Below are 24,787 nucleotides of genomic sequence, written 5' to 3'. Positions count from 1 at the left end.
GTGTCTCCTCCTCGCCGGCGGGGGCGGGTGACGGGGCTGGGCTGGGCCGGGCCGGGCCGGGCCTGGCAGGGCGGCCGCCATCGCCGAGGGAGCCGGGATGGGGCTCGGGGGCTGGTGGCGGGCGGCGCGGGCCCTGCGGGCGGCGGGCGGCGGCTGGAGCCGGGCGGCAGCGCCCGGTGAGCGGGGGCGGGCGGGGATGGGTCTGCCTGGGGCGGCTGGGGGCGAGCTTGGCCGGCGCCCGGGGACAGCCCCGTGTGGCTGCGTTTGGCGGCGCTGCCGCGCCCCGAGCGGGTCCCGCGGCCGCGCTGACCGGCTGTGCCTCCCCGCCAGGCCCCACCTGCCGCAGCCTCTGCGCCGCCGCGGCGCCCAGCCTCTCCTACCAGGAGCTCAAAGACTTGAAGAAGGCCAACGTCCTTCACATTGACGTGCGGGAGAGGTGGGAGATCGACAGGTTTGGGAAAATCCCGGAGTCCATCAACATACCGCGTAAGTTGTCAGTGCCGCTGTTTGCAGGCGTCGGGTGTTCTGCTGGCTGGAATGGTCAAGTGGTGGTGACTGAGCAAGGAGGAACGCTGCTAAAAAGCTGCTGGCATGTAATGAGGCTGAACGTTCCCCCCAGAGGAGTTAGTAAGAAGTTTTGCAATGTGAACCTGTCTTTGGATGGAGAATAAACAATAGCTTGTTTTCTGTATTTCCCAGTGGGTGAATTAATGGAAGCTCTACAAATGGACCCAACGGAGTTCAAGGAGCAGTATAATCAAAAAATGCCATCCAAGTCAGACCCTGTGGTTTTCTCCTGTTTGGCAGGAACAAGGAGTAAACAAGCACTTGGTTTTGCCATGTCCTTGGGTTTCAGCAGGTAGGACTTTGTGTGTGAGGATGGGATTAATGCTGCTTCCCCCCATGAAGGTGAACACGTATTCACCTTGTGTGCAAGGGTAAAAATTTACATGTGGAATATGAACAAAACAATTGGTATTTTAGTTAAGCCACCTCCTCTTTTCTCCCCTGAACCTTGAAGGATGCCTTTGGGGGCTGCAGCAAAGTTAGGGGTACCACGCTCTGAAAGAACCCTCTAGCAGCTCTGCACATGTGCCGCTGGTGACACAAACTGTTGCAAGACCACGCTGCCAACTGAAGGCTCCTCCCTCTTAGGGCTCCCTTGCTGAGATGTTTCTTCCTTAAAGAGCTCCATAAGCACTAGTCCTGAGATGCAGGAAGAGTGTAAAAGTGGAGAACTGCTTGCTTTGGTAGTAGTACAATCTTAAACAGTTTAAGAAACCACACCCTTTATTGAATTGCAGTTCTACCTTTACAGTTCACTGTTGACAAAGGATGCCTTCACTTCCCGTAAAGCTTTGGATTATTTGCCAGGAGTAAAGCAGTGAAGGCAATAGCTGACAAAACAATGAGATGGTGATAGACTGAAATGCAACATTTGCTTTGCAGAATTGTTAAACCTATCTCTGGAAGGTGCCTCACTGTCTGGAAGACTGCAGATAAAATTTAAGACATGGGTTATTTGCTCCTGTTTTCACTGAACTGCAATTCAGGAACTGGAACATTCATATTAATTCTTGTCAAAAGTATCAAAGCATGTTCTTGTTTCAGAGTGAAAAATATCCTCCATTACCTGCTTTTCATTATGCCCAATTGAAGGTGTCAGTATTGTTTTGCATAGTGGATTTTTGTTTTAGAGTTTAGTTTTGCACAGCTTGATATCAGAGCTGTAGAGCATATAGGTTTGCAAGGAAGTAAAGATCAGTGTGCAGGGTTTATTTGGTGACAGTATTAGACATAATAAATAGACGTGTAAATCTCCCACTGCTGTGAGTCTCTTCTCACTCTTTTCAAAAAGAACTGGCAACTGTTTCATTGATCCAGCTACTATTTCTTGCGTGATGCTTGAGCTCCAGCATGTCATTTGGAAGAGTTACAGAACTCACTGCATGGAAGCAGGCAGTATTAGAGCAAAAGGAATGTCCATCTGGCTCATTGAAGCTAGGTACAAGTGTATATGGTTGCAGAGAGTTTCTGTGTTTTCTCTTTATTTTAATCTGGTTTTTGTAGGGTTTTTCTTGTTTGTTTGTGGGGTTTTGGGTGTTTATTTTTTACTTTTGGTTTCGGGTTTTTTTTGCTGTGTCCTCTTTGAGACAATATTAAGGACTCTTCTTGAGAAAGGTATCTTCTGCATATTTTCAGAGTTCAGCAGTATGCTGGTGGCTTTGATGACTGGGTAAAACATGAACCTCCAGAAAAGAAATGAAGATGACAGCCCCATCCCTTATGCTATCAAGGCTTCAGGATGGTTTGTAGGTTTCAGCAAACCACATGCATTCCACTTGCACAATAAAGCTCACTACTGGCTTCTTGTGTAAACGGACATTCACCTTCAAACAGCCTGTGCATATCAACTGCTTGGTTTAAATTATGCCCAAAGACTATGACACAAACAGAAAACATTCAATTTGCTCAACCTTTCAACCTTTACTTTGGGTTATATTTTTGGTGGATGCATGTGAAGAGAACCTAAGTGCAGATTATGTTTACTTTTTTTGTATGATGTAGTTTATGACTGTTTGAACTAATGATGACAGGACAAATAAAATTATTATTTCTCAAATACCCGTGTTGGGTAGTTTGTTTAGAATAGTCCAACTGCAGATATTCTAGTATCAAGGGGTCAAGGGGAAAACAGAAACCTACTGCTGGCTGTGTTGTACCAGGCCTCACCAGGACTAACAATGCCTTTTGAAGATCATTAAGGTAAGACTGTATAGAGGATTTCAGGATTTAGTTAAATGTATAATTTGTCATGCTTAACTGTATTGATCAAGCCACAAAACTTCAGCATACAAATGAACAAAGCAAGGCACTCTAATCAACTAAGTCAGTACTTATGAGCAGCCAATCCTTCCTTTTGTAACTAAATTAACATTTCTTGGGAACATCTAAAACTACCTAAACACAAAAAATAAGTTGTTCTGTGTTACACCAGATCTATCTAGCCCATTATTTTCTGTTTGGCAGAAATAGCTGAGGAAGAGCATAAAACAGGATTAGTATGTAGTGGTACAATCTCCAGATTCCTCTCATTTACAACTCAAGAGTGCTTCAGGCTTTGCATGTCTTATTATATTTGGGTATTTGTAAATTTTCAAGAGAAACTCCCATCAGACACAGCAGTGGTGAGAAATCTTTCCTTTTGTTGCTTCCCAACTTGCCATGTATTCATCAGCTGCTCTGGCTTCTTCTGTCAGAAGTGAGCAGTTGTCACCTATCAGTCTTCACACCACCTGTGATTTTTCTAGACCTACTGTTTTTTCTGAACTGAGGAGCTGTGGGTTGGTTTTTTTATAATGGGAAAATTACTGTATACCTCTTTTTTCTTTTCCTTTTTTATTAATTGTGTTAGGTTTTCCCAAGATTTTTGCTCAAACTATTTGTAACTTACCAAATTAGATGATCCTTTCTAATTTGCCTTCCAAATGATGGGCTTTGAGTTTAAATAACTTGTCTGATGCAGTTTGTTTCCTCTGGGATTTTTCTTTAAGTGTTTTTGGCTTAGATGGTTTGTGTTTGCTTTGACACTTCAGAGTCACCTGTTGCCATATAATCTGTGAAGAGTTTCAGCTACCTGTCTTTCAGTGAGAGACCACATTTTTATGCACCTCTCCTTTGACATGAAGCACAAGAAAGGTGATTTTTTCTGCACGCTTAGTAACAAGACTGTTGAATTCACATTATGTTCCATTTCCTGTTGTTCAAAATGACATTTTTTTAAAACTGTCTTCACTGAATCCAGCTCTTTTGACTGCACTTTATTGCCTTTCACTGTTCTTACTGGAATCAAAGCTGGTAAAATTAGCCTCCTCATCCCAGTAGAGAAATGCCTTAAGAAACTTCTAGGTAACATCAAGAAGTGCCTGACATTTTAGCTCCAAGATTTAGGTCTCATTATGCTTTAGGTGTGAAGTAAAGTCTGCAAAGACTCTTCAGCAGCAGTGATTAAATCTTTTCTTAAGAAAAAATTTCATCACTCCAGCCAGAATTCTTCATTAATTCCCCAATTCCAAAACATGAACTTTCCTGGCAGATTACGTGGTATATGTGAGAAGACTGATGCTTACCTAAATAATAGTTCCTGTTTAATTACTCCAGACAACAGAGGTCAAGTTGCTTTGATTTATTTCTATTCCCCAAGTCCACATTACAAATCGCACATTTTAGACTTCAAGAAATGAAAGCAAAATAGCCAAATTCCACTTCATCAATCAAGTGTCTATAAAAGGTATGGATCAAATGGCAACCAAGTAGCAAAGACCAAAATGTATATTTTTTCCACCTCACCGAAGTGTCTGGGGTGGGTTCACATAATGGTTTATGAAAATAACCTGAACAGAAATAAATGCTAGTAGCCTAATGGGCTACATATAAAACCACTTCAGTTATATTTCACTGAATACCCAGCCAATTACAAAGACAGGCATTTGCAAGAACAGGTGGGTTTTTTAAGGGACCAGTTTTTTGAACCAAGACATGTCACAGAGCACATGTTTTCAATCTCCCTCCAGGATTTCAGAGCAGTGAAATGTGTTGTTTCAGGAAAACAAACAAACAAAAAACAACAAAAGAAAAAGAACAATGTTACTGAACTTTATCATACAACTTTTATACTTGGGCAAGTTGGCATTATCATTCAAAATAAAGTTGTACAGAACTTAGAAACAAAGTTATCTAAAAAATCAAGTAATCAATTAAGGCCAATTCCTGTCTTCACTGGGATATCTGCCTGAGTAAGGAATGCAGGATATGGCCTTCTGTTTGAAGAAATCTCATTTTCTCCAGCACAAAGGTAACCAAGGAATCCCATTTCAGTTATTCTAGAGTTGCTCCTAACATCCCAATTAAAATTAGCCAGTATGAAGCTCACCAAACACTTGATCCTCTTAAATAAACTCTCTAATGAACCACACAAATTCACACTAACAGTGAAGGCAGACTAACAGTGTATATCTTTTCTACAATAAAATCCACCATAAAAAATAGCAATAATATCCAGATTTCTACTTGATTGTGAAATATTCCGATTGTACCATACAGTACATTTATTTGAAAAAAAAAATCCTAGTATGTTGGGTCATCTTAATTTCTAACACTGGCAATGTTTCAGAAAACTGCAGAATCACTATACATATTGCACTTCTCTGGCAAGCTGGGCTACTGTATCATGGCAAAAACAACCAAGTAGATCTACTGAGGAATACAGCTTTTTTAAACCCAAAAATAAAACTGACTTTCTGTCCTGCAGTTTTCATTAAAACTGTAACAATATTCTTTACAGGCTTTTCTAGGCATTTGTTTCTGAAGGATTGTGTGTTATTTGTTGCAGAATCTGTATTTATTTTTTTTTAAATCAAAAATCAAAACTGAAGGTAATGGATAGATTCAACACAGAGTGCACTATCTTCCTTCAGTCACAAACAAAATGAAGACAACACAAGTCATTAATACAGTTACACTTAGGCCTCAGGTTACTGTCGCTCTAAAAATAGTTCACTTCCACACAAATAAAACCTATCATGAACTATTTGTTTTGAGTGAAAAACATCAATCTTTTGCAGCTTGGTTTAAAGTTTGATTCCTTACACTGAAAAATCTTAGCACATTTGCTCCAGCGTCAGAGAAAATGATACCGTTTTAGAGAAAAAGCTTTCAAAATGCTTGACACAAACAAGCTATTTATTCTTCGAGTTCTTTGTCAAAGATGTTACTGAAACCTTCTGTCCATTTCATGAACACAGGAAATATCCCAGGATGTCTTGAGTCAAAGTGGTCCATAAAGAAATTCTTTGGAATGCCTTAAGATTGGCTATAACTAGAGTTCTGGCTACCATTTGGACCCTGTTCTCCTTCACTGTTGAAGAAAACAAAAACATATCTCTTCAATAAGAAGCACCACATTACATTTTTATCCTTTTTTTAAATTAAAAAATACAGTATTCTGAAAGTAATGAAAATCTTTGGAAAGAAAATACTTCAACATATACATAAATAGGTCAAAATATTCTACTCAGCTTAATTTAAAAAATGCAAAGGTAATTCTCAGCATGCATAAATAACTTCACCATATTTATGTGAATAATAATTTCAATATAGATCCATGAAGCTGCCTGCTAAATCAACCTCTGAAGTCAACATTGCAAAGTTCACATTACATAGGCATGTGCACAGGAATTTGCATGTGCAGATTCCCAGCAGTGATATTTAATCACAGTAATTAAATACGACACCAAGCAGGCCCAGTTCCATTGAATCTGGCCCAGCCATGGAGCCTCACACTGGGGTTCCTTACATTTGCTGAGCTGTATTGATCACATTCTAATCACATTAACATTCTCTGTAAGATAATGGATGTTATGCTTCCTACTAGCTCCTGAACAATCAGGCTGGTTTGTATCAGAAACATCTGCACGATAAAAACATACACTACACCTTGAATTAAACATTTACACATTCTTGAGGATCACAGGCTAGTTTTTCCTATAGGAAAGGTGCAATAAGGAAGTACTGTACCTGTTTGGAGGTGGTTTTGGTTTAGGCATTTTACTAAGAATAGTAGCCATCTCTTTTCTCTCATCAAAGTTCTTCCACTGCTCATACAGCTTCAGAATAACCCTGATTATTTCTAAAATCTGCATTAGAAATAAAAGAGAGCCTAAGGTCAGACACGATAGTGACTTTACCTTTGTCATAGCCTGGTTAAGTGTGCAATTAACTAAACACGCCCCAAACTGAAACTAAGCAACAAAATTTTTGTATTTTAAACAGAGCTGTCTCACACTTAATCTGGTCACAAAAAAGTGTTTAATTAATTTTTTGATTAATTGTAAATCGAAGCCTGAACAGAATACTTTCCCTTTCAACTGTATTTACTATTTCTCTTCCCCTGCAAACTAAATACCTTTTTAAAAAATTTATTTATTTATTTGCAACTACTGACACAGCTTATAACTAAGCTCCTGGGAAAATACAGACTTGGGCAGCATGACTGCAGCTATATGACCATGCATTATCAATATAGTAATTGATGATTATCAGTGTTCTATACATAGCAGGGGAACGGTGTGGGAAAACAAAAGCCCAAAACCACAAAACAGTCATCTGAACTCTTTCTTTCCAAGAAACAGAGCCAAGGAGTTTTTAAATACTTCTTACATTCTTATATATAACAAGAATTGTTGACACTTCGTATTCTGCTTCTGGAAGTGTAAGAATTCCATACTGGTTTGGACTTTCTATGTACCTTAATTTCCTATTAAATTTCTAGTTCAATATTCTATATAAAAGCTGGAGAATGTTTCATTCATAATATGTTTCATCATTCTCTAAATTAATAAAGTAGACTTCTTTCTTCTTTTTAATACATGATCTTTGATTAAGTGCTGGAGCAATATATTTAGAAATGAAAGTCATAGTTGGTGCTTCACCATGTCCATGGTGTTCATGTAAAAAAAAAAATCAAGCTTAGGCTTTATCACTGACATAAGAATCAATAAAAGTAAACATTCAAATATATTCAGTATCAAGCTTATGGTAATTTTATCTATTAAATATATGTTGGTTCTCCTTTGCTGCCAGTTTATTATCACCCTGCCTTTAAATGTATGACAGTATAATTCACAGAGCTCTCCACGCAGCATAGCATCCACACTGTGTTTACATTTCAAGACAAATCCTGGAATACAAACACAATGCCATAACATCAGTGGGATAAAGGGCAATACCAAGGGCACAGAGGGAAGCAGTACCTCTCAGTCATAACAGGCTATTTAATTCGAGACACTCACTTTCAAAAAAAAGACTGAAAAAATATGTGCTAAATGAAACAGTGTGATAAGGAATATAAGTGCTACTTCAATTTGCTTGCTGGAGCTAAATAAAGGTTAAAGAAGCCAACCCAAAAAGTAAAAGAAACTACTGAGGATGAAGAACATAAGGACAACTGCACCCTGAAACCTAATAAACTAATGAAGGGGATTATTTGACACAGAATTTGCATTAGCAGGGAACTCAACTGAATGATCTTGGTGTCTCCCTGCTTAGCACTGATTGAAGTCACGGTGCTGGGCATCCTGAAAGTGTCAAAAATGTTCTACACTATGCTATACTCTGCACATTTACAGGGAGAAAATGAAAATGGTGTGCTGGCATGATGCTGAAAAGTGAATCAGAAAATCACAGGCACTTGAACTTAAAAGCAGAACTACTGACAATCTTGTGTGACGGAAAAACGCTGGGAATTCTTTTTCTGGAAAACAATGTAGAAGATACTGAGTTTATATTTCTGTCTGGAAAACAGCAATACCAGCAATGCTCTTCTGTTATGCAATGGTTTTGTCTTGACTTTCAGAGCAGGGTGATAACCAAATAACCTGACACTGTCTCCCTTCTGAAGAGATCTGCCTAACTGCAACAGCATCTAACAAGAGCACTGAATTTTAAGTTAAAATCAGTATTGTGGATGTGAAAGACAAGCATGACTACCATTTCTGATCAGTCCATAACAAGTGGTGGGAATAAAAAACAGAGTACCTTTTCCATATCAACAGACAGCTCAGCAAACCATTGCCTTGCATCCTTCTGCTGGACAACACAGGCCACATGTAGGCAAGCTGCAAAGATCAGGTGACATGGATATTGAATAAAGATACACTCCCAATACAGTTAGAAACATTCAATTTTTTATAAACCCTATACAGTTCAACAGAGAAAACTCGGGATTAATTATCTAACTTTTCTTTAAGACTTTTTAAGTTGCAAGGCTACTGTGTCAATGCTGTATGAGACACAACCTGAGGCACCTTATGAGGGCACTGAGGAACACCTGTGATGGGACAGTGCAGAGAATACATCCAAGTAAACATGACAAGAGGCATTAATTGTTACTTACCTAGAGCTATCATGAAAGGAGGGTACAGCAGACAAAGATCAGTTCTATATGTGTCATTCACTATCCTCCTGTGCAAAAAAACACCTGTAAGTATCTTCCTATTCACCTTTAGACTATATCCCTTCAAAAACTGCTGTTGGTTTACAAATAATTTGTCAGTTTTCCAGATGGTCAAAGCAATGAGGCCACAGGGCAAAGTATCAAGGAAAGAGATCGCTTCCCTTGTAAAAATCTCTTAAAGCCTTTCTTTTTTTCCCTTGTAATTACAGCAGAAGTTTATTTAGAAACATTCTTTTAGTACATAAATGTCTTTCTGCAATGGATGTGTATGTATACCATCAAATAATTATCTGTCTCACAGATAAATAAAGGCTATCATAAAAGTAGTACTTCTACTGTCTTTCTGTATTTGAAACAGTTGAAGAATAAGAGTTCTGCTAACACTGCTAAACAACCCTATATATTGCTTCTACTTCCTATGACATGCTACAACAAAAAGACAATGTTGACAAAAAGAAATTCCCTCTACTCATAGTCACCATTCAGTAATGTTAAAACTGTGCTATTAGAGCTAGTCTAAAAACTAAAAATTAGACCACTGCAAAGTAAAATCATTACAGGGTTAAAGACAGAATAAGCTAAGTCAGGGATATACACCTGCACAGGTTAGCTAGGGCACCCTTTGTATTCAAATATGGCTAAGCTTGCTTGGTTCAGCAAAAGCTTAACCACCTTTGAAGCATAACTGTTAAACACTTGCATTCTTGACGAACGGAGGAACTATTTCCATTGTCTTCATTACCATGCGAGAGGTAGCAGCATGTCTTCTTGGCCCATATCTTGCACATATTGGAGCAAAGGTCTATAAGGATGATATACTATCAAACAGCAGTCCTAGGAAAAACGTCATTGGTACAGAAGTTAGATTTCAATGCAGAGCATGTTGTCAGTTCGTATTAAAACATTTGGTTTACAAGTCAATTACTGATGATTTTTTTAGGTAGCATTCTAACACCTAGCCCTGCTCTAATGAGGGCAATGCTCTCTCTAGAATACCATTACACAGCACAGTTGCCAGTCTGTCAATGTCCTTCCCCTAAGAGACACAGAAAGTCACATCTGCAGCACACTGAAACCACATTTGCTTACAAACCCGTAATTCCCACTTGGAAATACAAAACGCTGCCAGAAAACAGTCTGCTACTAAATACCACACAGGGAGACCATGCCAAAATAATTGATGCTGGTTTGGAAAGAAAGAAAAGAAAAATTCTACTGCCCTCAAATTCCCCCCAGGTCCAGGTAAACAAGAAGGAATAAACCTCTTGCTAAAAGCAGCCAAATGTGTGGATACTACAGGGAAAAGCCACATTAAGTTACATGTGCTGAACACTTTTGTGAAACACCATCACTGCACACACTATATATTGCACAGCATACTGGAAAAATAAGTGAATCCCCTAAATATAACTTCTTGTAAATGCAACTGCTTGTGCTAAAACTTCTGTATACAAAACTCAAGAGTTACTGCCATGTATAGCAGAGGTACCAAGGACCAAATCTAAACAGGAATAGAAAAACGGTATTAAAATAACTTGTAGGTACGAACAAAAACTTTGATCTGACCTCCTATGTGTTCAGTTCCCAAAACATATTCTCTCATCTGCTGTCTAACTCACTAAGCTGCTCCCTGGTTTCTCACTCCTTTTCTCTGCACTTGAGCAGAACTACTCTAGTACAGTATTACTCTAGTAGTAAAATTCAGTGCTTAACCCATCCAAGTCCAAGCCATATGCAGAAATTAAGTACTACTTTACCCAAGCCTTGTAAGAAGCCTGGGTTGCCCCCTTTCAGCTACCTGAGCAAACACAGCAATGGGATAGCTACTCTTACAAAAACAGGCATGGCTCCTTTCTTTCAAAGGGTCTGGAAGAAAATGTCCCACTGTGTTCCTTTCATCCAACAGCCTAATAGTTACAGCACCATCTCAGAAAATGGGAGGCCTGAATTCAGTTTCTTCCTCATAGGATTTAAACCCCCATCTCACTTCCTAGAAGATTACTCTAATTATTAGGCTGTTATAGACTAGCCTGAATGGGATAGTACCAAACCTTCTCCTAGAACATGTAAGTGTAGCCCCAGATTCTTCCAGGCAAGAAGGAGAGGGCATAGAAAGAATACAACTCCTCATGGTGATAACTGACCATTCCATCTAGGGAAAAAAGGACACTGACATCCCAGTCTCTGCATCAGGACTTAGATACAATTACCTCTCACACAAAAACAGAAGCAGTTCCACCAAAAAAACCCAACCTACCATTAATTCTAAGAGATAGAATTCACATTCTAGGATCTGCAAAGAAGCAAAATCACAGTTAATAAGCAGTATGTTTCAGGCAGCAGAAAAAATTAACTGACACACAGTTTAACATCACAAATGCACAGGAATTCTCAACAACTATTTCCAACAGTCCTAAATGCATTTTATCTGAAATTACAAAACCAAACAAAAATAAAACTGTTATTGGCTATTGCCTTATCACTATTATAAGTCAACTCCAGTCATAATAACAAACAATTTAAATATTTTGCATCAAGTTTGCTGTGAAAGACTGCTTCATTGGCAGCACTTGCCTGATTTGTTTCAACACCTGGTAGCAGCAAATTGTTCCCAGTGCATAAAAACTTCACAGCAATAGAGAAGTTCTTTTGTAGAATTAAGAGTATCTTTTTCAGCCCACTAACTTGTCAAATAACCTTTCAAAACATCTTCAGATTTTAATTTCATATGAAATATTCTGTCCAATTTTAGCAATCATATCAGCTCTCACCCTCAATACAGAAGGTGATGTATTGGTGACATGAAGGAAAAGACTGGACTACTTTGGCTATACGAAAGCTGTATTCCAAAATGTATTTCCATTTGCCTTTACCTATAAAACAGCAGTGCAGTTTTATTATAAGGTCTTAGGTATTTTATATTCTGACGTATCATTTGGCTTCCTAGATTGGGTAAAAAGCAAACCAACAAAAAAGAAGTATTTGTTACAGCCAAGCTAAAACTATTTAGATGTTTAGCTTTCAAAATTCTACAGCACAAGTCAAAATTGGTTTTAAGAAAAACTACAAAACTTCACAGTATTGTGACTGAGAATATCTTGAAAACCGCTGGTAAATTTAAATTTTATGTACTAATTAAAAACTATCCTTCAAGAGCCATTAAATTTTACAGGCAAAAATAAAGCTGCTTTCTGTAAGCCAACTGCTCATGTGTGCAAGCTTGGAAGCATTCCAGGTGCAAAGGCCATTTACTTCCCCTGGAGCAATGTATCTGTAAACAAGAATAGTCAAAAAAAAACTAAATCTCTTTTCTCATCACGCTATAGAAAAACTACCATTTCAGTCACCCTATCACATCACTTGTCTTTCCTGTCAACAATTTAAGGAAAGGAGGTTACATAAGATTTTTACTATTTTTAAAAGTAACTTTCACAATATTCTATACAAAACTAATCATGAACAAACCTGACATATGAGTATGAAAACATTTCTTTCTTAGTATTGAAAAGAAAGAATTTTCTGCTAACAATTACTAATTTATTTGATCAAGTTGTATTTCAAATAGCATACTTACATGGTTCATCCTATAAGGAAACTCCTTTGGAAAGGCATATGAAAACCTAGTTTTCACTACAGTAAACAGAAAAAAATATGTTAAAAATAATGTAATTCTTTTACTTCTTTCCCTTTCTATTCATTCATCTGTATATAGCCCTTCAAATCTACCTGGCAGCAGAATTTCAGTTTGTGGCTTTCGGTACAAAAGGTTTGTATTTCAAAGAGAAGATATAAGTTACAAGATTTAAGATCCTGAAAAGGAAAGAGAAATACACCTGAAACCCAGGTTTGGACACTATTAAGTCTTCTGGTTAACCACCAACTAGCTCAGAGACAGCTAACTTCCCACAAGTTATCACTCACAGAGCTCTCCAGCTACTGATGTTCAGGATCTCAGTTCCAACACTAAATCCAAATGGAACTTTCATGTGAAACTTTTTATATAGGTTTGATCTTTCAACATGTAAGATTTTAAAATAACTAATGAAGTCTTAGAAAAGCAAGCCCAAAGGCAGGGTAAAGGAGCTCAGACAGACTTCTTGCAGGTCCATAATGTAATGATTATCTCCAATGGAGGTATTTAACTAATCTTTGTGTATTTTACAAGGAGAATGAGTACAATTAGTGCACTGGTAAGAAGCATGCTAATATGCAAAATCAGAGTGATTTCATGTTAGAATGGTGAACAAAGAAAAACAAGAACACTTCAAGATGTGGATTTGACACATAAAACATTTAAACATAAAATATTTTGTACACATAAAACATTTTAAAAGCTATTTTAAGTCCTTGTCATCCAAGGAAAACAAGTAACATTTAACACCCTGGAAGTGGACAATATTCCATATATTAATGACAGACAGTATATTATTAAATTATACTATCAATATTACTTCCAGAAAATCAGTATGACATTCACTTCAAAGAAAAGATAGCATCAGTCCTCTGGACCAAAGAATTCACCATTTAGACCTAGGGTGAACTTTGCTAGAAAAGTTGTTGTAGGACACCAAGACTGGGCTACTGGTTGGAAATTTTAATTATTTCAAGAAAGAGAAGAATTAATAAAATATTTTCTCAAGATGTATGCAAACTGGAGGTGTACATGGTAAAAAAAAATATCAATTTGAGAAAGAAGATAGGGAGAAAAAGCATTTTTCCCACAAAGCAAACTGCAGACACAACCATTACACGGAGCTGTCAGTTTAGTGAGATGTGTTAACAGAAGAAAAACCTTTTGAAGAGGTTGTTGAAAACCAGGCAAAGATCATCTTCCTTACAAAGGAAGCAAGTGTTATTAACTCCATGTTGTTACTGAGCTAAAAGCAAGCAAACCTCTTAAACCAGCCACTATTATTACATCAGTCACCCCTTTTGTTAGCTTGTTTTTGCTTTTACTTGTCTTGCCTCATCTTTTCTTGTCTTTGGTATTAAGACCTCACAAAAAATGCTGTGTGCTACTGAAGAAACTCTGGTAAAGGAAGACCAGGTAGAATAAAAGAATAAATGCTTGGAGAAAGCCTGTTGCATTTTGCTCCCACTTCCATGAATGCACAGTACTTATCAGGGCTGACAGGACTTCTAGGTTTGAAGGAAGAGCTGTGGGGAAAATCTTCTATAAGGTCCTGAGACTGGAATTTTGAGAAACAGCACAGCTAAGAACTAGATGTCCAAATAAAATCAGCATATTTACCATCTAACCTTCTCAGTTATGCATCAAAACTTCCGCACATTGACGCTTCTGATGTAAAAATAGCAACTCTCAGTGCTAAATCCAGTACTGGCCTTGGTCATGCTGGCACTGAAGATGTGTTTCAGTTCCTGGTGGCAGAACTGTCACACGGCCAGCCCCATGGACTGATACACTCTCTGCATCAGGAGGCTGCAGATGCAGCCAGTCACCTGTCCCTCAACAGCTACAAGGGATTTTGAAAGCGCTGACCTACATTTGGAAGAGCACAGCCAGGAATTGCCCATTGAGAGCAGCTGGACCTTCTGGGTCAGATAACAGCATTCAGCTAAGGAAGACATCACTTCAAGAGTTGGATGGATGACATGTAAGTTACATGAACTGGGAAATACAAAGGCAAGTGGGAAAGATAGAGAATTAAGTAACTACAGTGTAATTTTATTGAATTTATTGTGAACAATTGGTTATAAAAGGTGTTTTTAGAAATAAATACCATGTGCAAAGACTAATTTTATGATGGGGGAAAAAGGATTTTAAAAAATTTGAAGGTATACAGCCAACCAAAAATTCTTAAGACAAGTACTTCCACAGAGCCATACCTTTTACTAAACAGACAAAGCCGTAAATTTCCAATTCTATCTTTAAGTAGTTCAGAATTCAATTTACTACTCGAGGTTGTTTATAAATTTTAATAGTTTTATGACTTTGTTTTTCACTTATGCCTGGCATAAGTTCCAACCATAATCAACCAAAACTAATACAGAAAGGATACTTCTGTCTCTGCTTTTGGAAACAGAAGCTCTTTATTCTAAATGGCTCTTATAGTCCTCCATGATTTGATAAAAATCTACCTTTAAAAAAAAAGGAAAGAAACCAACTGATTTCCCTACAGAAATACCTAACTAGAGTGCAATGAGAATTACTGATACTTACATACAGAAGTAGCAGCAGAAATCAACCTTGTATTTGAAACAACACCAAATTCCTGAAGAAAAAGAATGGTAAATGAGGTGAACCACCTGAAACACCATATACTCACACTGTTATCAAATTAAAATAATGGCTTCTTACTAAACTGGGCTTCTTTTTGCAGTATTGTAGTATTTGGTTTTTTTCTCCCACCCCTTTTTTTTTTTTTTTTCCTTAAGGAAAACAGGTTTAAACTCTTTACCTAAGTTATTTCATTGATTAGTTTCTTGGTTGTTTGTGAGGAACAGTAAAGATTCATGAAAGGCAGTAAAGCACCAAAAGTTCAGCTGGCTAACATTCTTTTTATAAAATAGAGAAGAGGGCTTCAAGGAGGTTATTTTTTCCTTATCCCATCTGGAAAGAAAACTGTCTTTAGAAACCTGCCATTAACTACCTTTTTTAGCTATGTTTTTGTGAAGTCTTAGCTCCTGTGCTGAGACAGCTCTCTGAAAATTTTCTGAATACAGTATTCTTTCAGAGAAGTCCATAGGTGAATCAATAGTGCTGCTCTCTAAAGCTGCAGAAGCTTTAGGAAGGCTACAAAGGAAGGAAGGCTACACAGACTTCTAATTTAAGGTACATCTATGTATAAACACTGTGTCTGTGCCCGCTTAAAGGCTCATTTAACAGGTTGATAAAAAAGCACTCTCTCCAACACTCTCGCTATTTTCCTTGATGTCTTCCAAACACTGATGAGTGTCACAGTACTTGTACAGACAACAGTATTACATGTCACCACTAATTTAGTAGGACTAGTTCTACCATACATTAAGTATTTGAGCTCCTTCTGTAAAACTCCTTAGTGCTGACATATCATAAAGTGGCCAATTTGGCTTTTTTCCATGACACAGACACTTCTCAAACAGTTGTAAACTTGCTGCATTACAAGGACTAACAGCAGCACTCAGCCAGTGCTAACTCTTGGCCACATTCAAAGGGGAGCAATGATGGTGGAGTCATGGAGCCCTCTAACCACAATCCCTAACGGGTCAGTTCCTTATGATAATTTCTCAAGGACAGAGCATGAGCTACAACATACTTTTAATCCAAGTAATGAAAGTGTGGTAAACTCTGAGGATCCCTTGCTATATGAAATAATAGAACAAGATCATTAGGAAAAAAATTCCAATTATGTTTTAAAGTTTGAGTAAACATAAATAAGGAGAAACACACCAGAAAGAAGACACTGCTTAAGATATACACAATTTAAGATACAGTGTATGTAAATATTTAAACACTGCGTGACAGTGAAACAGCCATTTAAAGTATTTTTTTCAATTTTCAGAGGCACTTCAGGGTTAGTAATTCAAACAAATTTTGAAGGCCTTCTCTGTCTCCTTTTCTTAAATGCTATAGAAATCTATGCAAAAAAGAGAAGGTTTCAACCCCCAAAGCATGAAGAAAGACAAAAAAAATTGAAAGTCCTAAACGTTTTCTTTCTCTCATACATCACATAATGTTACATTAAAAAATTGTAATACTTCATACCTCTACTTTGGATGCCAAAAACACACACGTAGGAGCCATTAATACTGGATCTATACTTTTTAGGGAATATCTGAAATGTTACAACAAAATTATAATATGTTGTTTCATACATGTAGAACGATTAATCTATTAAGAGCACCACACTTCCTTTTGAAAAAGCAAAGCTTAAGTTAACTTTATTAAAGCATAAAAGCTTTACACCATCCAGAAAACAAAAGTGGCACTGTTTTTAATACAGAACTGCATTTTAAAGGGCTACCAAAATGTGCCTAGCAAATGTTTTATTCTTGTACCATCATAGTAAACAGTCCTACCTGGCATAGAATCTCTTGAAGTAGACTGTAGCAGTTGCAATAACTTGTTGTCTTAACTTAAGATGTTCACCTAAAGCCTGGATAACTTAAAAAAAATGAACAAAAGCTTGAGTTGAAGTTTTTTAAACAATTTGACACCAAATAGCAAAGGGTCTCAAAACACTAGCTAGTGCTGGGGATTCTAAGGAGCAGCACCACAGTCTTCTCCCTCTGCTGCTCTAGAGGGACAACATGCTGCTGAAAACCTACGGACCTGCAGGTGAAGAACCACTGCCTCCTGAAGCTTGGGAATACCTTCAAAAAGGAAAAGGAACTTTGACTTCATTGTGTACAAAGTGAGTAAGACCTTTAAGAAGATGACAACACAAATCTCAGAAGGGTAAAGCTCAGGTATTCCATTTTAGAGCAAAACAAATTCAGACACAGGAAATATAAAACCTCAGCTCTTCAGTGCCACACAAAATGGATGGGTTTTTTTTCAAACAAGTAAAGCTGCCAGCACAAACACGGTCATTAAATTTGGCGGAGGCAGCAGGTGTTAAAAAAATGACATATTTAGTCTAGGGAGAGGGGGTGGGAGACCAGAGGATGTAGTCAGCTGCTCCATCACAGTGGTCCTCTGCCAGTTGGCCAAGAAACAACCCTGGTGTCATCTGTGCAGGTAGCTCTTGTTTGGCCTCCCAGGCAAAGGAAAGGTGCCAAGCAGATTAGATGCATCAAGCTGGGATTAAGAGCAGGGGTTGGATGTAAAGAATGGCACAGTGAAACATAAGGTTGTTACTTGTTATTTTTCCCATACTTCTGCGCCGCCATTATTCTGAGCACGGCTCGGCTCTGTGAAGACTCCCTCTTCTTTTTTTCCTCCCTCATGAGAAATGTCAAAAACAGTATTTTAAAATACACTTAAGTAGATATTTAAAATATGTACAGCAAGACCAAGACAGCGACCATTGGTGGGAAAAGCAAACAATTCTGTTGCCAGCCATCACTAAATTCTTAGTCTCTACTTCAACACTCAAGTAGAGTTTTTTGCCCATGCTCTTATCACATATCCCCTGCGAACAGCCAGGGTACACATTTGTCATCCACTGGCAAGGCCTAAAGCAACACTAAATCCCTGTCTGTCTCATATCATTCTTTTTCTAAAGAACACCAAATTGGGACTAGTTTGACAGTGACAGCAGGACAAGCAATACTTCCGAAAAGGGTGTTAAACCCAGTATGCAATGTCTGTACAAATACTAAATATTTGATCAGCACATCTTGGGAGGTTGGAAAGTATTTTTGCCTTTAATTTGACCGTAGGGCTAAAAAGCTGTCCTACTACTAGGGCATCAGAAAAATTCAAGTATTAGGCTAAACAGAATACTCCAAATATGTCTCATACTCCCATGGGATTTTCAGGAATGGTTAGGCCATCTGCTGTCAGAGAAAAATCAAGTGTGGTTTAAAAGCAAAAAATGGACAAGAGCCTAGAGAGACTTAATGAAATGGAAGCTTGTATATGCTGGGAAAAAGTCCAATGCTTTTAATTATTTTAATATCTGAAAAGAAACAAGATCATTTATTCTTGTACATTTAGAAAGTAAGCAGTTTCAGTAGTTTGGGTTTTTTTAATAAAGGTTGTTTTAAATCTGAGTATTTTCAGTAGCCTTTTAACACAAACATTACTGCTTCTGCCCAAAACCAAAAAGGGAAAACAACTAATACACTTCTCAACCAAAATCAGTTAAGGCTTGATGATCCAAACAGAGAAATCAACATCATTTTTTTTTTTTTTTAAACTGCTTTAGAAGATGATCTTTTTCCTTCTCTTTATAGCTGCAGGGAGCTATATAATCAGTTAGTAATCTACTGCACTTGTTTTCCAATGAGGAAGCAGCAGGAAATTGCCCCTCTCCATGCAGATTTTAAATTGCTTTAGGGAACAACCATCTCCTGGGCTAACACATACTGAATGTGACATGCTGGGGCCGAGCCTCATCTGCTCTCAGGTAGTGCAGATGGGAGACAAGGGGGGACCCAAAGCAGGGTCTCTATTCAGAGGCAGGCGAGGATACAACACACTGAGGGCTTGAACATGGCGAGCTCTGCCCGAGCACAGAGCACCTCTGCCCTCTGCCCTGCCCTCTCTGCTAGAGAAGGGGAGAAAGCCCAGCACCACTCACTCCTGCAGAGTAGGCTGTGTTTGTACAGGCACAGGGGAGATGCTGGCAGAGCTGCTCTCCAGCTGCCCCCAGTCACTCACCTACCTTCAGGGGAGGCATGGAGGGCCAAGGAAAAGGACACTGGGAACTACAAACCAAAACTAACTTGTTTACTTTGTAAAGCTTTGTTTACTCAAGAAAAACAATGAAGTGAAACATTTAAAAAGCATATTTCACAGTTCAAATTAATACTAGTGAAAATTAGCATAGAAATACAGTTTTAGAAATATCCATAACCCTCCTTTTGTCTCTTTTTCTATTATGAAGTTATGACATTTAGTTTTAACCTCAAGAAATATCAGGAATGGATCAAATGGGTAAATCATTGCTAGCTTGATTTCCTGATGCCCTGTAAGCAATAACAGAGGTATCCATAGTGATCGTGTTTATAGCATATGCAATTGTTACATAAATAACTAAGCTAAGAGAGAAGCAATGGTATCTTTCACAGATACCATTCCAGCACTGACATAAGATCTTCCAGTGGCCCTGGGAAAGTCACTTCACTTCTCTGTCTCAAGTCTGGCCAGACAGCTGAAAAAAATAAGCATTCTGTACTTTAAAGGACTCCTACAAAAAATATATGAAGATCTGCTTGCAAACAAGTTACTAGTTAGCAATATCCTTTGCATAAGGAGATTTTTTAAAAATATTGAACAATTCCACAGCGAAAATTTTAAGTGCCTTTGTAATCTGATATATTCAGGTGTGGCCGTTCATACGGAAAGCTAAATGCTGTGCAAGATCAAGTAAATCTTAGACAACTTCACACACAAGTCCTAAATTCTTTGGAAGAACAGGCTGCTTGGCAACAGCTCACAGAAACTTGTTGATGATTTAAGAGCCACCTGGTACTGGGAAATCAGTCAGAAGACAAAACACGAGCTGTGTTGCAGGTTTCAGAGAATCTAAGTGAACACAAGTAACAAGTTTGCAAATTCTGCTGTTTAACGGGACAGCACAGATCACCTACAATACTTACCCCACCCTAAAACCCCACCAAAAGCCCAGGCTGAGTCCTAATGCTTGGCATTGAGCCTTTAATACACTAGCTTAGCAGTTTCTGCTTGCTTCTCCTCCTTTTATGTTCTGATAAGAACTTCTTGAAAATAAGAAAATTTACTGTTTCGTCCTATCACAGATTAAAATGTTATATATGCAGCTAATTAGCCTGCAAGGTCTCCTAGAATTGTGTTAGTACAACCAACAAATTATTTACATTCTAAGTCTTTGTTAAAATAGGCTGTGAAAGTATATGTCACACAACAATGAAAACATTACATTCTCTAAGCAATTCAAACCTCCATTAAGACATGGCACACATTACACAGATTTTATGGCAGAAATAAAAAAAAGCTTTACCATTAGTAAAAAATATCTGTAGCTTCCAATATTCTTCTTCAGTCAGAAATTTCAAGTCTTTCTGGCGTTCTTTCAATAGATCTTGTTTATCCAAAATCCATTGTAAGCTAGAGGAATGGAAAATAATTTCAGCAACTCTTTATCAACATTATACTGAGTGTCTCCTACACAGACTATGAATTGAGGCTTGGGGATAAAGGGCTTGCGGCCTTTAACAAAGCCACAATCTTCTCAAGCAACTGCTCTTCAGGGTTTTCAAAAGACAACTAAAAAAAAAAACCACAAACAAAAAAACCCCAAACAACAAAACATGAACTACCAGGGGCTGAGATCAGCCTCTACCATTAGCAAACTGAGCTGGCTGTACAGACTTCAGACTCTGACAGTCACAAGGTTTATGCTGCAGCCATTTCATTACGGGCACCATTCAAAGCTTGACGCGCTCAGCACGAGGCGTTTCAGGGCAGAATCACAGAATCAATCAGGTTGGAAAAGACCTCTGAGATCGAGTCCAACCCACAACCGACCACCAGCCTGTCAACTACACCGTGGCACTCCAATCTTTCCTTAAACACCTCCAGGGATGGTGACTCCACCGTCTCCCTGGGCAGTCCGTTCCAGCGTCAGTCACATTTCCCAATGGCCATGCCAAGCCGAGGCCCGGCTGCCCCACCGCTGGGGACGAGCGTGTTGGGGAGCCAAGCTCCCGCAATCCGCCGCTGGAGCCCGGGGTGGCGCGGGCACCCACACCGGGACGCGAGTCCTGTCCCGGAGCGCCCAAACGCTTCCCAAGCGGCGGCTGAGCGGCGGCGGCTCAGGCTGCTCCCGCAGCCCAGCCCGGCTCCCGCCGAGTCCCGCGGCGAGCAGGCCCCGCCGCCCGCCCGGCGCTCCCGGGCCTCCCTTCGGCGCCGCGCCCGCCGCCCGGCCCGGCAATGAATGGACAGAGCGCGGCGGCGGCCCGCAGCACCCGTGCCCCGCGCCCCGCGGCCGCGGCACCCACTAGTGAGAGCTCTGCCAGAAGTTCCCGGCCATGGGAAGGAGCGGAGCGGGGAGGAGGCGCCCGGGCCCGCGATGCCCCGGCCCCGCCGCCACAGCGCCGCCGCCCCCGCCCCGGCAGCAGGAAGGAGGAGGCGGCCGCCGCCGCCGCCGGCCGGCAACACGCGGCACTGGGAAGCGTTCCCCCGCGCGCGGGTTCCGCCCGCCCCGCCGGCCCCCGCAGCCCCGCTGGCTGGCACAGGGACGCGGACCGGGATGGGCCGGGAGGGAGGCACCTTCCAAAGCCGGTCCAGCCCCCGCCACGCGCAGGGGCGCCTGCCGCTAGGCCCGGTTGCTTAGCGCGCCGTCCGACACGGCCTTGAACACTGCCAGGGATGGGGCAGCCGCAGCTGCTCTGGGCAACCTGTTCAGTGCCTCACCACCTTCACATGGAACGAATTTCATCCCTGTATCCAGCCAATCCTGCCCTCTGTCAGTGCACAACTGGCTGCTTCTCGCTCTCTCCTGTAAGCAGCCAGGAAGATCCAGAGCTTACTTGTCTTGTGCTATCTCCACCTCGCCTAAATTTCCCTTTAACTTACCTGTTCCCAAGTTTTCACGGCTCAGCTTGCTCCATGCTGGAATTTTCCTCATCGGAGAGAGCCTCTAGAGGTATTTACTTAATAATTCTAAATTTAAGCTACAAACAGGAAGTGCATGGGCCTGCTTTCTTTCCACGCTCTTTCCTGTGGTGGCTCTCAGCTTCTTAGTGGGATCTGAGATGTACCAATGCCATGCACTTGAAAACTTGAGGACAGGTAAGTTAAAGGGAAATTTAGGTTCTGTTTAGGAACTATGAAGCAGAGAGGGAAGATGCACAGGGTGAATTGGTGTCATGGTTTAGAAATTATATTCTCAAATGTCATGTTCACACTGAAGCTACTCCAGACCTCCCATGACTCACACACTTCCCCGTCCTTTTGTCCCCCTGCTTTGGGTGGCTGGAGAGCAGAACTGGAGGCACAAAAGGTAAAGATCATGGACTGAGAGAAGAACAATTTACTGCAAACAGCAATGAGATATGAAATGAACAGTAACAGCAACAACACTAATGGCAAGAAAACAAAAAGTTGTCGCTCACCCTATGGAAACCCCCATCAATGCCCAGCCGCTCCCTCTGCAGTGCTATCCCAGCCTGCAAGTGAGCCTTCTTCCTGCTTGTCCCTGGAAAATGACATGGGGTGGCATAGAATAACCTCTAGGTACTGGCCCTGGCCCTCATGGCTACAGCAGAAATTAAGCCTGTCCTGCCTGGAACCAGGACAGATGGAGCCAGTGGTGTTTCTAAATGCCTTTGCTGGCAGAATGAGACACTGTTCTGACACACCAGAGACTCTAGGTCTGAGACCCTGTTTATACATAGGAATGTGGAGGAGGGAGGTAGAGAAAAAATATTTTGCATACCCTTTACCTTTCCTCTCTCAGTGTAAGGAGACACGATGGAAACCACAGGTTGGGTATGTGGGGAGTCTGTGGGGGCTCTCTGACCTGACACCTTTCTTCAAAAAATGTCCAGACTTTGCAGGGTATGGGAAAAGGAACTTACTCTGCTGTGTCAATGTCACAAAGAGGTGAACTGAATTGCCAGCAAATGCCCTGGATCACAGCCACATCACACACAGCATAGCACAGCACCAAGGAATCAGCAGAGACAGAGACAGAGGCTGCTGTATAACAGAGAAGCTTGTCATCACCTCACTGAACATACTAGAGCAACCAAAATAGCAGCAAACCTCATGCTTCTGGTTATCACATCAAGCGAGCATCTCTCTTTTTTTCACCATCTTTCTCTACCTGACCATGGCCTTTTTCTTGCTCTGATTTAGTACCTGTGTTTTTTCTTGCTTACGTTTTTTCTTGCACCATGTTCCCTCATGGTGGTGATTTGGGCTTCTGCACAGTCAACAGCTGGATGAATATGAGACAGCTGTGTGCCCCTGTGGCCAAGAAGGCCGATGGCATCCTGGCCTGTATCAGAAATAGTGTGGCCAGCAGGACTAGGGCAGTGATGTACTCAGCACTGGAGAGGGTGCACTTCAAGTGCTGTGTCAAGTTCTGGGACTCTGAGGTGCTGCAACTTATCCAAAGAAGAGCAACAGAGCTGATGAAGGGTCTAGAGCACAAGTCTTATGAGGAACAGCTGAGGGAGCTGGAGTTGTTTAGCCAGGACAAAAGGAGGCTCGGGAAAGACCTTATCACTCTACAGCTTCCCTGAAAGGAGGTTGTAGCAAGGTGGTGTCAGTTTCTTCTCCCAACAAACAAGAGCTAGAACAAGAGGAAATGGCCTCAGGTTGCACTGGGGAAGTTTTAGATAAATTTCCTTTACCAAAAGGGTTGTCAAGTGTTGGAACAGGCTTCCCAGGGAAGTGGTGGACTTACTATCCCTCGAGATACTTAAAAGGTATGGGGATGTGGCACCTGGGGACATGGTTTAGTGGTGGACTTGGCAGTGCTGGGTTAACTTGATGATCTCAAAGGTCTTTTCCAACTTCAACAAGTCTATGATTTTACACTGCAGTATGGCAGGATATTAGTAGGCACTGGGCAGGATATTTACCAGAGCTGTGATAAATGCAATTGCTGCACTGCATACTAGGCATGGGGAACAGCTCTGCTTACCCTGTATCTGGCACCACGGGCTGTCTAATACTGCTGGAGTGGGAGCACTTGGCACCACAGATTCGTGCCAGCTCCACTCCCAGCCTGTCTCTTTCCCAGCAGGACAGACCTCATATTGCATGACCCCATTTCACAGCACTGCAGCATTGCACAGCACACCAGTATCAGAGCTATGGAGAGGGAAACTCTCCCTGCTCCACAGACCCAAAACCAGAGAGAAACAAAGACTCCTTGGGGTACACATTGCCCTGCAGTGGGACACTCTGCCATGCTGGAGATCCTCCAGTGCCCTACAAGGGGACACCCTGCTATGCTGGAGATCCTCCCTGCAGAATGGCACCCAGGGGGGCTCCCAGTGCTTTGGTGGTGGGGGGGTGGGGCCGGTCATTGTCAGCCCTGCAACATCACTTGAGCAAAGAGGCAAAGGTTCCTCTAGACTGGGCCATGCTGGGGATGCCCAGTGCCAGGCCAGGAGGCCTGCAGCTGGTGTGGGGGGTGCTGATGGCCATGTGTGGATGCCACTATGACTCCA

At 40.8% G+C, this 24,787-nt stretch overlaps 2 protein-coding genes across 7 annotated transcripts; one reads left to right on the top strand and one right to left on the bottom strand.

Annotated features, from left to right (window-relative positions):
• The first annotated feature begins 82 nt into the window (after positions 1–82).
• Positions 83–2,623, top strand: TSTD3 (thiosulfate sulfurtransferase like domain containing 3). 4 transcript variants are annotated; one of them, XM_053936846.1, is made up of 5 exons: positions 83–176; positions 331–486; positions 700–859; positions 1,859–2,005; positions 2,203–2,623. In XM_053936846.1, exons 1-5 carry the CDS (start codon positions 98–100, stop codon positions 2,264–2,266), a joined length of 606 nt encoding a protein of 201 aa, XP_053792821.1. In that variant the 5' UTR covers positions 83–97; the 3' UTR covers positions 2,267–2,623. The 4 variants fall into 4 exon arrangements, with proteins under 4 accessions (XP_053792821.1, XP_053792823.1, XP_053792824.1 ...); XM_053936848.1 differs by lacking the exon at positions 1,859–2,005; XM_053936849.1 differs by lacking the exons at positions 1,859–2,005; positions 2,203–2,623 and adding an exon at positions 1,450–1,852.
• A 1,548-nt stretch (positions 2,624–4,171) lies between these two features.
• On the bottom strand, positions 4,172–21,891 carry CCNC (cyclin C). Of its 3 annotated transcripts, none has more exons than XM_053936845.1 (12): positions 21,873–21,891; positions 20,602–20,708; positions 17,033–17,117; positions 16,719–16,788; positions 15,195–15,246; positions 12,588–12,643; positions 11,271–11,306; positions 9,756–9,847; positions 8,954–9,021; positions 8,596–8,675; positions 6,577–6,695; positions 4,172–5,917 (listed from the first exon to the last, which is right to left on the bottom strand). In XM_053936845.1, the coding sequence occupies exons 4-12, from the start codon at positions 16,755–16,757 to the stop codon at positions 5,863–5,865; spliced, it is 597 nt and encodes a 198-aa protein (XP_053792820.1). In that variant the 5' UTR covers positions 16,758–16,788; positions 17,033–17,117; positions 20,602–20,708; positions 21,873–21,891; the 3' UTR covers positions 4,172–5,862. The 3 variants fall into 3 exon arrangements, with proteins under 3 accessions (XP_053792820.1, XP_053792818.1, XP_053792819.1); XM_053936843.1 differs by lacking the exon at positions 21,873–21,891 and adding an exon at positions 21,602–21,723; XM_053936844.1 differs by lacking the exon at positions 17,033–17,117.
• Positions 21,892–24,787: the final 2,896 nt, after the last annotated feature.

Source organism: Vidua chalybeata, chromosome 3 (genome assembly GCF_026979565.1).
Source record: "Vidua chalybeata isolate OUT-0048 chromosome 3, bVidCha1 merged haplotype, whole genome shotgun sequence".
Lineage (NCBI taxonomy): Eukaryota > Metazoa > Chordata > Aves > Passeriformes > Viduidae > Vidua > Vidua chalybeata.
Note: the sequence above shows the minus strand (reverse complement) of the source record. Positions and strands in the feature narration are given on the sequence as shown.

Bases quoted from the DNA above. Each gene is read 5' to 3' on its own strand.
- TSTD3 (XM_053936846.1), top strand. From the start codon at position 98: ATGGGGCTCGGGGGCTGGTGGCGGGCGGCGCGGGCCCTGCGGGCGGCG. The intron at 177-330 runs GTGAGCGGGGGC...CCTCCCCGCCAG, and splicing joins GAGCCGGGCGGCAGCGCCCG to GCCCCACCTGCCGCAGCCTC. The intron at 487-699 runs GTAAGTTGTCAG...TGTATTTCCCAG, and splicing joins GGAGTCCATCAACATACCGC to TGGGTGAATTAATGGAAGCT.
- CCNC (XM_053936843.1), bottom strand. From the start codon at position 21,633: ATGGCCGGGAACTTCTGGCAGAGCTCTCACTA. The intron at 17,118-20,601 runs GTAAAGCTTTTT...ATTTTTTTTAAG, and splicing joins ACAGATATTTTTTACTAATG to TTATCCAGGCTTTAGGTGAA. The intron at 15,247-16,718 runs GTATGAAGTATT...CTTTTTCTTCAG, and splicing joins TTTTGGCATCCAAAGTAGAG to GAATTTGGTGTTGTTTCAAA.